At 40.7% G+C, this 13,767-nt stretch overlaps 1 protein-coding gene across 1 annotated transcript in view; it reads left to right on the forward strand.

Moving 5' to 3' along the window:
* Positions 1-301: 301 nt before the first annotated feature.
* The window catches only part of HMGA2 (high mobility group AT-hook 2), a gene marked incomplete at both ends in the record, with an annotated part of 116,190 nt that continues 102,724 nt past the window's right edge, over positions 302-13,767 (forward strand). Inside the window, 3 exons of the mRNA XM_080357995.1 lie at positions 302-412; positions 3,029-3,115; positions 10,778-10,828. Of these exons, the coding sequence (XP_080214121.1) occupies positions 302-412; positions 3,029-3,115; positions 10,778-10,828 (249 nt within the window). The remainder of the gene's footprint in view (positions 413-3,028; positions 3,116-10,777; positions 10,829-13,767) is intronic.

Raw genomic sequence — 13,767 nt, forward strand, 5'->3', positions numbered from 1 at the left:
TTTCTTCTCTCTCTTGTTTTTTTCTTTTTTTAACCTCTCCGCTTTTGAATTGCTTCATGTTACTAACCATTCCTAAATTGTAAGAGAGATTCATTCCCCCTCCTCTTCCACCACCACCAGCACCACTACCACCATCACCTCCTCCTCCTCCTCCTCCCCTTCTCTTCTCCTTTTTGGCAGCACCAGGACGTCCGGTGTGGTGGTGGCAGCGAGCAGCAAAAGCAGCAAGAGCTCGTTTTGATTCCCCCCCTTCCAAGGTGCTTTGGAGAGACTGGTTTAAGGCTCAGCAGCAGAAGTCACGATGAGTGCACAAGGTGAGGGACCCGGTCAGCCTTCCACTGCTGCCCAGGAGCAACCTGCAACCGCTGAGCCTCAGAAGAGAGGACGAGGCAGACCCAGGAAGCAACCACAAGTCAGTACCGTATAGATACGTAGAGCCGCAGATCTATAGTATTATAGGCATGTACATGTACGTATTATGCTGCAAGTGAAGGAGTCCTGGAGACGGGGCGGGGGGCTTTGTTGTGTGCTGCTTCCCGGCGAGGTGGTGCAGAAGCGTAGCGAGGGGCTTCGCCGGGCGCCCCGGCGGGGGGACCCCGGGAGCGGCGGGGTGCTGCTGCGTGTGGCTGAGCCGCAGAGCCTCCTCGAGACTTTCACTATTGTGCAGGGAGCGAGCTGGGGCTTTTCAATGTAAATGGGGAACATGGAGCAGCGCGGCTCCGACCAACCAGCGCTCGCTGGGTCATTTCGAGCTGATTTTGAAATTGCGAAAGCGAGGAGCAGGGAACGGGGCTCTCCTGTCTCCCTCCTCTCTCAGCCTTTGCAATGTCTCAATCTGTGTGTGTGTCTGTGTGTGCGTGCGTGTGTGTCGGGTCCCACCGGGGCTGCTGCCGCCTCCGATCTTGACCAGCCCAGCCCCTGACTGCCCCTAGATCCTGGGGTTGGGGGGAGAGGAGGGTGTCTAGAAAGTCGCATAAGTTTTTTCGCCTTTTTTTTTTTTTTTCTGGCGTCCCCCCCTTCCCCACCTCCTCCCTCACCCCCGTCATCCTATGCAGAGAGGTGCCCCCGTTGCCGATGGAGGTGGGGGAGGTAGCCGGAGGGGGCTTGCCCTGCATTTGCAACACCTTTTGCCTTTGCTCCGGCGTTTTCCCAGGCAGGTCGAGGCGAGGGGGACTGTTCCCAGGGTCTCGACGCGGGGAGCGGAGCCCAGTTCCCACCCACCCGCACCCACAGCCTCCTCCCGGGCCCTGAAAGGGACGCGCTGGGCTCCTATATTTTTGACTTGCCGGACCTGAATCCGCGCTAAGGTTGCTAGATCCGTGCATTATTTCCACCCCTGCGCCCCCCCCTCCTTTCCTCTCCCGAAGTGCCATTGTCGCATCGCCTGGAAATGCCGCGCTGTGCTCAGCCCCCGCCGCCGGGCGAGGCGGCCCGGGAGCCCCCGCGCTTTGCAGCCCCTCCGCGGGTGCCGCCGAGGGGGGATTTTGCCCGCGGATGCAACCAATTAAACCCGCAGCTTCGCGGGAGCAGCGCGGAGTTGCTCACAGCCCTTTCCATTCCTCCCTCGGAAGTCAGGACTGGGAAGTAGGGCTGCCTACCGACCTCATTTTAAAGCGAGCTTCCGCGGGCTTTAAAAATGTTTACTCCATTCATTTAGCATCAGCCCACCAGAGCCTGCGAGGGGCTCCGAAAACCCGCAGGGAGCTGAACAGCAGAGCCCCGAGCCGGGGGAAACCCGAATGCTCTTGCGCCTCTCCCACCGATGTGCACAAAGTACTCTTTTTTTTTTTCCCTCCCCCCTCACCCCGAAAAGTACTTTTTTGGAAAGCCATAAAAGCGGAGACCCCTGGTTTTCCCGCTCTGCCCTCGGTGACATTTCCCCCGCCGGAGCGGCTCCGGGCTCTGCCCCCTGTCCCGCTTTACCCCCCGGGCTGCCCTCGCCCGGCCCCAGCACCGGCATCATTGCGCCGGGGCTGCCCTTTTTTTTTTCCTTTTCTTTTTTTTTATCCTCTCCTTCCTATAGCGTTTGAATGTATGGAAGAGAAAGAAAAGTGGGTCTTCTTAGACGTGTTCAGCCCAGATGTTGTGCAGTGCCACTGAGAGCTAGAGCAGTGAGGAAGTCCCCTCTTCAGCCTCCCCTTAACCTACTCGGGAATTTAAAAGCTGAAGGGTTTTAAGCTGGTTTAAGTTAACGAACTGCATTTAATTAGTTTTACCACATCCTGTAATCTGAATGAAATGTACAATATTTAAGACTAGAAGAGTTTTATAGTATTTATGATTCACTGAATAAATATTTGGAATCTGAACTCTTAGTAATTCATACTCATTTTTAAGGACTGGTTATTTACTGTCAGGCAGAGGAGCTAGTTAAGAACATTGCTAAAATAATCAGTGTTCCTGTCGAGTCACTTTAAAGTTGAGCTTTTGTTTTGGATATTTTCCTTGGTCGATGTTTTTTGGCTTGCAAGTGCTCTGTTTGAAGAAGCTTTAACGTTTGCATTTTAATACAAATCAATTATGTTTAGAATAGGTGTGAATATAATGCCGACTGCAGAACAACAGAAAACAATTCTCCCAAAATATTTGTGCCCTTGAGAGAGAAAACAGTCTAAGCTTACTTTGCAGTTTTCCAGTAGTTAGCCTTTTGTATTTTTTTCCCCAGAAGTTTGTGTTAGGAACTGCATATGGTAACTGTATCTTGCTATAATGAAATACAATTGAAATTAAATGGGTAACCATTATTTTTTTGAATAGTCGTTCTTACATGAGTAAAATCATAGCCATCTTCCTTTAAAAATGTGTTTTCTGCTATAACTTTTCCAGGTTTTTTATGCAATTCCAAGGGAAGTTAAACTCTTTTTATTCAGCAAAATATTTTTTTAATTTTACCTCAAGCTGTTTAATTTTTCCTTTTTCATTTTAAATATTGTTAATTCATATGTTTAAAGTAACTTCTCAGTTGTAGTTTATCCTTCAGATCTTAGTTGTAGCCTCTTGCCACAATAGCATGTTTTCCTGTATTTAGGAACCAACTGGTGAACCATCTCCTAAAAGACCAAGAGGAAGACCCAAAGGAAGCAAAAACAAGAGTCCCTCTAAAGCAGCTCAGAAGGTGAGATTATTCATGTGAGAGAGTTCCTAATGTTATTTTTCATCAACTGGTAGCAAAAAATCCAGTAATTTAGACTGTGAACTGTGGGGTTGGAACCTTTTTAATAATGGAGGCTACATCAAGCATGTATTTTGCATTTTTAAGGCTGGAAATAGCATGCTGCATGAAGACCCTAGGTAGAGAACCTGTAAGGGCAGCTTGATTTTTGTATAGTGTACTGATTAGTGAAATAACATAATTTATTTGATGTATTTACTGAGATCTCCTGTATCTAGTAAGGAAATCATTATGAAGGATATTATTTTCTCTAGATATTTGAAGGAGGAAGATTAATTTCTTGCCCACTTACAGTGGTTACTAGTACAGACCAAATCTGTATATTAAAGCTAAAGTGTTTTGTCAAACATAGGTTAATTAGAAGTAAATCCAATTATGTGTTGATGGAAATAAGTGAATATATTGAAATTTACAGCTTTAAAATGTGATGGTAAAGTAAACTGTGAGTTACAGTAAAAGCCCATCATATCTTGGTTAGTAATCAATTTCAAAGAGACTTTTACTTGAAGTGCTATTAGTCTTCTGAACCATCACTTCTGCTTGGTGAAGGGAGCACACTTATTCTGGTGGTTCTGAATGGATTCAGCCATAGGAGAAGCTCACTGAAGTCACTGCATTTAGTGCGTGGACTTTACATCACAGGTACAACGTGAAAATGGGACTTAATTTTATTCGCATTTTGGAAAGCTCAGCATTAGAAAACTCTGCTATCAAGGCAAATAATACCTTTCTGTAAGAATTGTTTTGGAGAAGGCAAATAGTTGTGTGTAGGTTTGAAAATAAATACAGGAGTTTTGTTTATGTTGATGGTTACACAGCAGTTAGCACTAATTTGCAGGTACTAAATTGGAAACAAAAGCTTACAAAATCTGGTGGTGAACTCTAATGCATAAGTGTATCAGTATCTTCTAAGCAGATCTGTGACAAAATGTGTGTGGAAGATATTTGTGGCGTCATCTAATTATGGTTCATTTTTCAATATGCCTATAGTACTGACCATATTAAGTTTGTTAGTTTTCAGTGTTAAAATTACTATAGCAACTACGGATAAATATTAAATTATTAGGGGGGTGACTATGGTTTCACGTCTGTTTTGTTATAAGTGTTTTCAACATTTATTTGAGGGAGGTTTTCCAACTCTCTTTAAATTTTAAAATTGTTTTTTACTTTCTGAGCTGGAAAAAAGCAGTATATCCTGTCAATAAGTTCATTAATTAGTAAGAAATGCTTTACTGGTTCAGTATTTAAAATATCAAAGCCAGACTGCGACCTAGTGAGCTTAAAATGTTGATTTTTTTTTTTCTTAATGTAGTAAAAATGTTCCTCAGATTAACTTTAAAATAGTTTAAATTTCACTCTTCAAAAGGGAGAGAGCAAGTTTTTATTAGTCTAGCAAGTCCAAATGTGAGCTTTAGTATTTTAAATATTACTCTTAGCAGTGTTGGCTTTCCTAGGAGAAATATTTGTAATAAGATTAAATTTTAAGTAATTCATAGAAATGTGTTTTAAAAAGATATTTCTAAAAGAAATATTAACATTATTTCATTTGTATGAGTGATTTGAAAATCAGTATAAATTGAAAATAACTTTAAAACATTAATGTATATGGAGGTATATAAAATCAAGAGCTTTCCAGATGATTCTGGTGCCTATAGTTGTTTTTTTTAATCTAATTTATGAACTGAGCAATTTCATTGTAAGGTTTTGATTTTCAGAATGCATCAAGTTACTGCTCTAATTAAAGCAAACCCTTTCAGGTGTTGATAACATAAAAAATTGAGTAAAGACCACGTCTTTTTACCATTAAAAGAAATCTTTGAGGGGTATGCAATTACAAGTCTTATTTGTTTCTAGGTTTATAGATAAAAATATAGAAATGTTTGATAAATCCTCTAAACCATAAAAGACTTATAAAGCCTTACTAGAAGAAAGTCACTGAGATCACATTTCAAATAAATATTTTAGCTGTTTTTCCAAATTGATAATTAACCCTCTCTAAAATGGTTCAACTTCTCACCAGGCATCTCAAAGTATCTTTTTGTGTAATATTAATTTGCTAACAGTAATATGAATGGAAAGGTTTTGGCACTGTAAGAAAGCTTCATTTGGTAGTGAGAGTATCACCTCTTAAAAGAGTGAGCTATATGTTTGATTTTGTGGTAAACATATTTACACATACATATGCATACATATATTTGTTTAAGGCTTCCTCCAGCCTGACTCAGCTCTGAGAAGGAGAGCTGGCTAACTCAGCTTAAGCCTCTCTACATGTGAACTTGGGTTCTATACCCGCAACTGGAAATTGCTGGAATGTCTAAAGAATAGTGTGTGTGGCCTGTGTTTTTCAAAGGCAGCTCATTGAAATGTATTAAGAGTGTTCACAACATGCAAGAAAAACGTCGGCCAGGAGAACCCACTGAGCAGCCATGAGAAGGCACTCATGATTAATTGATTGGGTGTTCTCTTGCAAACCATTACACATCACAATTAAAAATGTATTGCACAAACTGGCAGCGAGTTAAAAATACTCCAGAACTGGGACTTTGTTTTGTTATACCTCAAAAAGGAAATACCCTTAAATCAGTTGAGAGACAAGTCACCCCTGAATCGTAGTTGTGTTTTGTATTTAAAATTTCTTGGTTCATGGCATTTTTTTTTTTTAGCTTTCAGAGCTTGTGTTTGGTCTTAGTAAACTGGCCTTGGGGCATCTGAAAACAAACTGTGCTTGTTAGGAAATTAGCAATGTGAAACTTGACAATGCATACAGAGTGTTGCAAGACCAATTGGACAGCTAATAATGTGGCAATTACTCTAATTTTAGGTAATACGCATTTTTTAAAAAGCCTTGCATATCACATTTACCTGACTTGCTATAAACTGGACACAAAAGGTAAACTGCATTTTGTAGAAAAGCAAACCCTTTCTCAATTCTTTAATTTTCACCAACAGAAGGAACACGTTAGCAGATGAGAAGAGAGAGACACACAAAAAGACTCTAATCACCTTGTACTTGAGTCCCCACAGTTGGGCTGTTATTGAAGGCTGTGTCTTTAAACAAGTCATTCTGTTATTCATTTAAAATATTTGTAAAAAATTAGCAAAAAAAAAAAAAAGTGATTGATTTTTTTTTTTTCCTAAAGAACAACTAGTTTTGCAGGAACATCCTAGTTGGGATGTTCCTTTTTAGTTTCCTGGGTGTTCTGTGGTTGAGTTTTATTTGTTAGGCTGAGTTGTGTTCCCAGCCCATCACATTTCCCTTAAGCATTCAAGAGCTTTTCTTTGTTTAGCTCCTGTAGTTGGTCTTGACAAAAATACTGTATAGGTGTAAATACTGTCCTGTTTGGAAGGAGGAAACACAAATGTGAGGTTAAAAAAAGGAGTAGTAGCTACTATGTATTTGTCTTGAAAGAAAATATCAAGGGATGTCCCAGGAATATCCAAAAGTAAACACTTTTTAGAAAAATTCACCTTCAGTTAAAATATTTTGAGTTTTGTTGTAGTTATTGATGTAGTGAAATTCACTAAAAATACCTCTAGATCTTGAAACATCACCCTCTGAAAACCAGAACTTGTGGTACTGTGTGTGACTATGCTACAGTTTCTATGTTACATGGCCAGAGTTTGGTATGTAGAAAGGCACGTCCCTGAGTTAAGCAGTCCAAAGGTAACATAAAAAAGTATGCATGTGACCAGGACTCTGCCCTAAATTGGTTCATGAAAATCTATTTGGCTTCTCCATGCTTCATTCATTCTCACCAACACCAGTCCTTATAGGCTTAAAGGGAAAACAAGATCAGATTTATCAAGTGATCATGGCATAGTTATTGTAGCCCCAAAATAAGGGACCACAACATCAGACATTTTGAGGAGGGTGGAAGAAGAAGGAGAGGACTGACTCCAGTTTAGAATTCAAATGGGAAAAACAGGACATGGAAGCGTGATAGATTTGTATCTAGCCAATGCCGAAGTTTCTTTTAGGAGGGTTTTTTTTAACAAAATATCTTTTTTTTTTTTTCTTTTTAATTTTTAGGAGAGGGACACTGCCATGGGCACGTTCTTTTGACACAATTTGACAACAGCAATCTTCTTCCTGAGAACTCTTGGTTATTTTCCCCGACTTACAGCTCTGACACATTTTATCTGAGGTCTCCTGCAGATCATTTTGCAAAGTGGATAGGGTTCTCCAAATTTGGATTCTGTTGCATTTGAGATCTTCCTTGACAATAGATAGATGCCCAAAGAGCACTTTATAGGCGTTGAATTATTTATACTTGCCTTGTCTTGTTAATTGCCTTCAGTAGTACAGCCTCAGTTTCTGTCTGGGCACGGCACATTTATGCAACAAGGAGGCAGAGATGATGGGCAGTCAGGTCCTAGGGCTGCTGACAGCAGCTGTTTGGAAGCTGGGTTTGGTGGCCCTGTGGTACAGGGCTCAGGTGAATCGCAAATCAACCTGGGGACTATTAGCTGCTTCCAGACAGCAATGACTAGAATGGTCATCTTTCTCACCTGAGACCAAAAAAAAGCCCCGACATTTCCCATATAGATCACACACTTAAAAGCGAGTAAATCTAGTACTGTTCCCACAGTGGGACATAGCAAAAATGATGTGTGTGTATTATTGGTTGTAAGAAATTGCGTATTTTTTCAGTAAATATCGTAGACTTGTGTTTGATAACATACCTGTCTCTCCTTTAAATTTCGTGATTCCGTGTCTTAGCTGTATAGAGCAAGATCATGGCCTCGTAGCGTAGCACCAAATGGGAAGAAAACTGTGACCAAACACATCTCAGTTTCAAAAAGTGCTTTAGCGGCTGAAGGCAGCAGCTTCCTTTGGGACTAAGCAGGTACCAGCTGCTGCGTGTAGGGTGGCTGGGAACACATGCATCTTGCTGCTCAGGTGAGAATCCATGTTACCTCTGGGTGGCCTGGGGCTCCCTCTGGATTTGTTCCCAGCTTCAGAGGCGACACTTCAATTAAAGCAAAGAGCCAACACACTGGCATGTTTCTGATTATGCAAATACCTGTTTCAGAGGAAAAGCAATGCTTTGGCACTTACGTGTTCCTTTTCTTATTAATTACTTGAAAATTATATGGAGAAACATTGAATTATTTGTCTGATGTGCAATAAAACCTTTCTTCAAGTGCTTAAATTAAAATACAGTCTTGTGCTGTTAGGGAAAATACAGCCTGTGTTTGCAAAATGCAACCTGAAAAAAGTCCAGAGGGAAAGAGGTGGCATATTTTCCAAAACTTCATGTCTCTATTATCACCACGGGACTGCCACTACTCCTTTTTGGTTGTTCCAGAAATGTTTTGACTTTCTCTTCCTTTGGAATGGAGATAAAAACGTCTACTTTGGAGGTTCTTGTCGTTCATTCTCTGCAGTTTAGCTTGTGGAAACCTTCCTATTTACTTACAGAATCGCTCTGTACCAAAACATCGTCTCTGGCATGCCCTGCTGTTTGCTCAGCTCACCTCTGGGAAAGATTGGGTTTTGATAAGAACCATGGAAATGTTTTCCTTCTAATGTGAGGTGGAAATCATATACAGCAGGAATATAGTGCCTTTCAATCCGAAAGGTCCCCAAGCACTTGACAAACTGATACCCAAACCAGCCAGCAGAAACCCTTGGCCGCTTCTGACGTGGACCTTCCTCAGGGTAATGCGTGGCATTGCTCATGGCAAGCGGCCGTGCTCCGTGACGGTTTATGGCAGGAAGCAAAGATTAGTTATTCAAAGAAATCTCTCATGTTCTCTTTCCCATCAAACTAAGTTAAACGCCATAATTAAACTTAGAATTCATGTCAGGTTTATAGGAACTTCAATTGTGAGACCAAAGTAGTTTTAGCTTCCTTATTTTTTTTTCATAGAGTTTTGGAAAAGGGTCTTTCAGGTGTGGTAAAATACAGAAGAAAATAAATGGCATTTGTGCTTTCACAACAGATCAGGTGTTGATTTCTTAAGAACAAGTGTAACTAATATTTTCTGTTAAAATTTATGCCCAGTGTTTTGTGAAACAAACAAATGCAGGGGGCTACAGCTTTTCAAAACTCAGCTACATCTTTTGTTTGCGTCCTCCAGGTTATGAGGTATAAAGAAATGAACACTTTAAAGGAAACAAAACTTTGCAATAGACAGCTACAGTATATAGTAAATGCATTTTAACAAGTATTCTCATAAGAGGGTTTCACCTTACATGTAACACTGGTATAAACGATTAAAGAGCAAGTTTGCTCTTTTAACAAGTCTGAGTGATAATTTTGCCCTTTAAGAGTGTGAATTTTATTTTTCACAGCTTTCTTCTTGGTGAGATATTTGTTTTAAAGGAATTGCTTTTAACTTGCAGGGCAGGTTTTTTTTGTAGAGATTCCTCCACTGCTTCCTCAGCTCAAGTTCTCATTTAGAGGGATCCACTTTACACAGCATTAGGTTACAGTATATGTTACAGAGATTGACCAGCAAGTGATTTATTTAATGACACAGTTGATTTCTAAGGGCAAATCAAATACACATACAGTTAACTGGAAAAAAGCAATTCATGGAAATATGGAAGCACATTTATAGAATATGTACTAAAAATCTTCATTCTCAGGGACTTTGTATGCAGCAAAAGTGCACTCACTAAAGCTGGTGACAAAATCCTCATCACCCTCAGTGGGACAGGATTCTTTACCTGATAAGGTTTAGGGATGGGCAGAGCCTATCTAGAGAAAATAACCTGCAGTTTTCATTTTAAAGCCTCTAAGTATTTTAGTGTAGCACATAAGTAGTAATAGTATTCATAGTGTCATGCAGTGAATTAATGGAAGAGTCTGTAAGAGGAGCCATGTTTTCTTTAATTTGAGCTCCAGGACCAACTTCTGGGCTTACATAAATACAGCTGTCACTTCTAGGGCACCTTGCATGCTGTTTCCTTAAATGTAAAAATGGAAGGTGTGCTTTGGACCAGCAAAAGGTTTGCTTAGAGCTTGAGGATGTTCTTTTACCTGGAAGACTTCACATGAAATAGAGGTTATCTCTCAATATGAGTTACCTCCCAATGTGAACACTCATTCATGGTGAAAGTCTGTCCAAATCCATTTCATGCATCAACATCATGAGACTAAAGGAAGGAACTGTGGCTGCTATAAATTGCTTTGTTTGGGCTTGAAACAGTCTGTATTCTTCATTTAGTATCTATGGGTAGTTTGTGACAGCCTGTGAAAGACTAGATGTGATGTTGTCAGGGGTTCTCAGGTTCCCAAACTGCCCTGTGCCCCCCTGCACAGCCTGCATGCACCATGGCTGGCTGGGGCAGTTCTGTGGGTACCACACAGCTGGATGTGCGTGGGCATGCTCCTCCGTGCCCCTGGACTCAGCGTGGATCCGGGCCAGGGTCACTCTTGGGCGCAGGAGAGGCGTCCCCTGGCCACGCTGGCTAAGAAATGTCAGAAAAAACAACATAATCACATTCCACCAGAAAACCCATAGAGCGGGAGGGGGGCTTGGTGCCACCCAAGAGATACGAGTATGGATAATGTTACAGGAAAGGAGTTCCTAGTTACCGAGGCTGTTAAATAATGCCGAGGTATAAAAGATGTTGTGTTTCTTTTGCCTTTACAGAAAGCAGAAGCCACTGGTGAAAAGCGACCCAGAGGCCGGCCCAGAAAATGGGTAGGTATTTCACTTCCAAACATTTGATTTATTTGTGGTGTTATAAAGCATGTTATAAAGTCCATTCTTTTAGAGAACAATTATTTCTGCTTCATTTGTAAAAAAAGAGCATCCATCTTTTGTATCTGTTTGTTCTGGTTGATTGAATAAAGGGTTAAGATAGCAGAGAAGTTAACCAGGGCTTCCTACCTTTAGACTCTGGTAGTTTGCTCAAGACACTTTACTATTAAATGTTTGCTGAGAGTGAATATTTATGTGTCTCTTATCAGCATGAAAAGAGGCACAACTCTTCCTTCAAAAGAGAGTAACAATGAGATAACTTGTTCAGTAATCGAGTAACAAAGGTTAAAGGGGCACTATCAGACATCAGAAGGTGATTAAGAGAGCTGATAACATTCAGATGTAGTGTGCACAAGATAAAATTTAAAAACTGAAACTCTTTGTCCTACATTGCCTGGAAACACAACATATTTTCCTTAAGTCCAGTGAGAAAGAAAAGGAACAGCAGGAAACTTGCATTTATAATTAGGTTTTTCCATTCTGGGCCATTCATGCCTCATATAATTGTAGTGACTGTTAATATGTTTCATGAAATTTCCTCTCTCCATGGCTGTTTAGTCTCTGGATGTGGCTATCAGACAAATGTGTTTTGATTTGGCCACAGAAAGATTTCAGTCTCAGATACTTGCAATTCTGCATTCTCACTCATGTTAACAGCTAATGCGAGTCTGCCTTTTGCACCTCTCCCCTGCACGTCTTTCAAAACAAAAGTGATGGATATGTCACTTGAAAAACGTGGTGAGGTATTAGAAGATATGAAGGTGTGGCCATGTGCTCCATCACAAGTTAACATTTGTGATATCCCTTTTCCAGTTCCCTTTCCATTTTTCTGGCCAACATTTTTCTTCAAACTTCTTTTTGAATCCACCCTTTCCCATCTCAGTTTTGCTTCCTTATTTTACTCTGCCTTCTCTCTCTTTTCTGCAGTTCCATCATTTTCCCCTCCTTTGTATAGCTGTTAACACGGCTGTAAAAATACGTTTGCAAAAGCTCAAACAGCACCAGAAGATACTTACAACTACAGTTGTGGTCCTCCAGAGTAGCAGCAGCTAAGCACAAGAGAGATGGCTTTACCAGTCACTATAAGAAATAGTTCTGTAGTGTTCAGTGATAAAGTACCCCAAAATACTTCTGTGGAGAAAACAGGCTGTTGCACACAAGATGTATTGCTTATGCCTCTACTTTTTAAGTCAGGCAGATTTCAGGTACACGAAGAAGCTCACTGGCATTAGGAAACACCGTGGTGTATTCAAACATGCCTGTGCTTGGGATCTTCTCAAAGGCGGCTTGCAGAAGGCACATGCCAGTTGCAGTCAAACATGGATCGGTTCCTGTCTGCTTCCTCCCGCCCGGCTCGGAGCTTGCACATGTGGATGCTGAGTGTTGCTTGATCCTCACCTTGGGTGCAGTCCCAGGGGAAGCAGCAGAAATAGCTGGTTTATGAGAGTAATTTATAACAGGCAGGCCATCCCCGCTGAATTAGGAATGTGTGGTGGTTGGGTAGAGGTGGTTGAAGAACTCTGCAAAAAGGGAAGATGCAGTAGTCTGAAATGTCGGAAGATTTTCTTTCCCAAGCACTCAGAGTTGGAAATAAAGGGGAGTTTTCAGTGAAAAGGGCTATACAGAGTGCTTGTGGCATCTCTACTACTAGAATGTTTTCCTATTACTTTTGCATCTTTATGGGGAAGAAAGAATAGGCAGTGTCAGTGGAGCAGCAGTAAGTTTAGCATTGCCTGTTTGTCAGGTGAAGAGTCTGTTTTGCTGAAATGGGAATTATTGGTTATCTAGTAGGCATATGCATTACTTTGTTGTTAGCCCGATACAACAGTTTCACTCATTTTTTGAGACTAAGTTATATATGCAAACTTGGTATTACTTGCTGTTGTGCCTGTTGGAAGCATAGTATTCTTTTCCACTTATTCCAATTATATGGTTGCTTCTTGTGATTTTCAGAGGTAACACTCCTGTCTGCAACTTGCATTGAGATAATTCTATAGACTGTGAGAATCAAATGTGACTTTTTTCCATCTCTTTCTTCTCTCTTTCCAGATTAAATTAGGTTCTTGGGTTCCTCCTCTGTCCATGATGCAATGGAGAGTGGTGTTATATTTTGCTCCAGAAAGAAATGTGGTTAAATTATTATAAGCCATTATGGTACCAACTATAAGCAAAGTGTATAGTTGAAATCAAGGGAGGATTCTACCTAATAGGATATGGCATAGTAGCATCCTTTCTGTTTTGACATCCAACATATTCCCAGAAAACATCCATTTTTATCACCAAAACTTCAGTTAAGTCCTTATTGGTTATTTTCTTCTTTAATCCAGTTTATATATCAAGCCTCAATTATGACAGTTCTATATCAGTGAAAGTAAGGAGCATGTAGTTTTAGTATGTAGTTTAGAATTCTGTAGAACAGAATTCTAAATTGGCAAGTATTTTCCAAAGTTTGTAACCCTTTTTTGCAAGTCTAGAGGTTCTGTGTCATATGTTGTTCATCAAATTGTAAAGTATTATTTCTGCTGTTTCCTTCAATATCCACATGCAGAGACATATGAGCTAACAGACCACCACAGAATTCCGGTAGCTGGTCTTTCTGCCAGTTCACATTAAGTATTTAATATTTGTGACTCGCAATGTATTTATTTATATATTATGTTTTAGAAGTAAATCTTTTTTACTAGTATAAAACTGGGAAGAGGAGGGAGAGCCCAAGTGAAGAAGGCAAGGAGCCCAGTTTATCACAAGCACACGAGACATCTGATGGTCTCTTTAATGCAGTAACGTGTAATTTAGAAACCTGTCAAGGAAAAGAAGACCCTTTGTCAGTAGAACAGACAATAAAGATTGACAGACTCTTCTGAAAGGAAAATGTTTGG

This window comes from Nesoenas mayeri (genome assembly GCF_963082525.1).
Source record: "Nesoenas mayeri genome assembly, chromosome: 1".
In the NCBI taxonomy this organism is placed as follows: Eukaryota; Metazoa; Chordata; class Aves; order Columbiformes; family Columbidae; genus Nesoenas; species Nesoenas mayeri.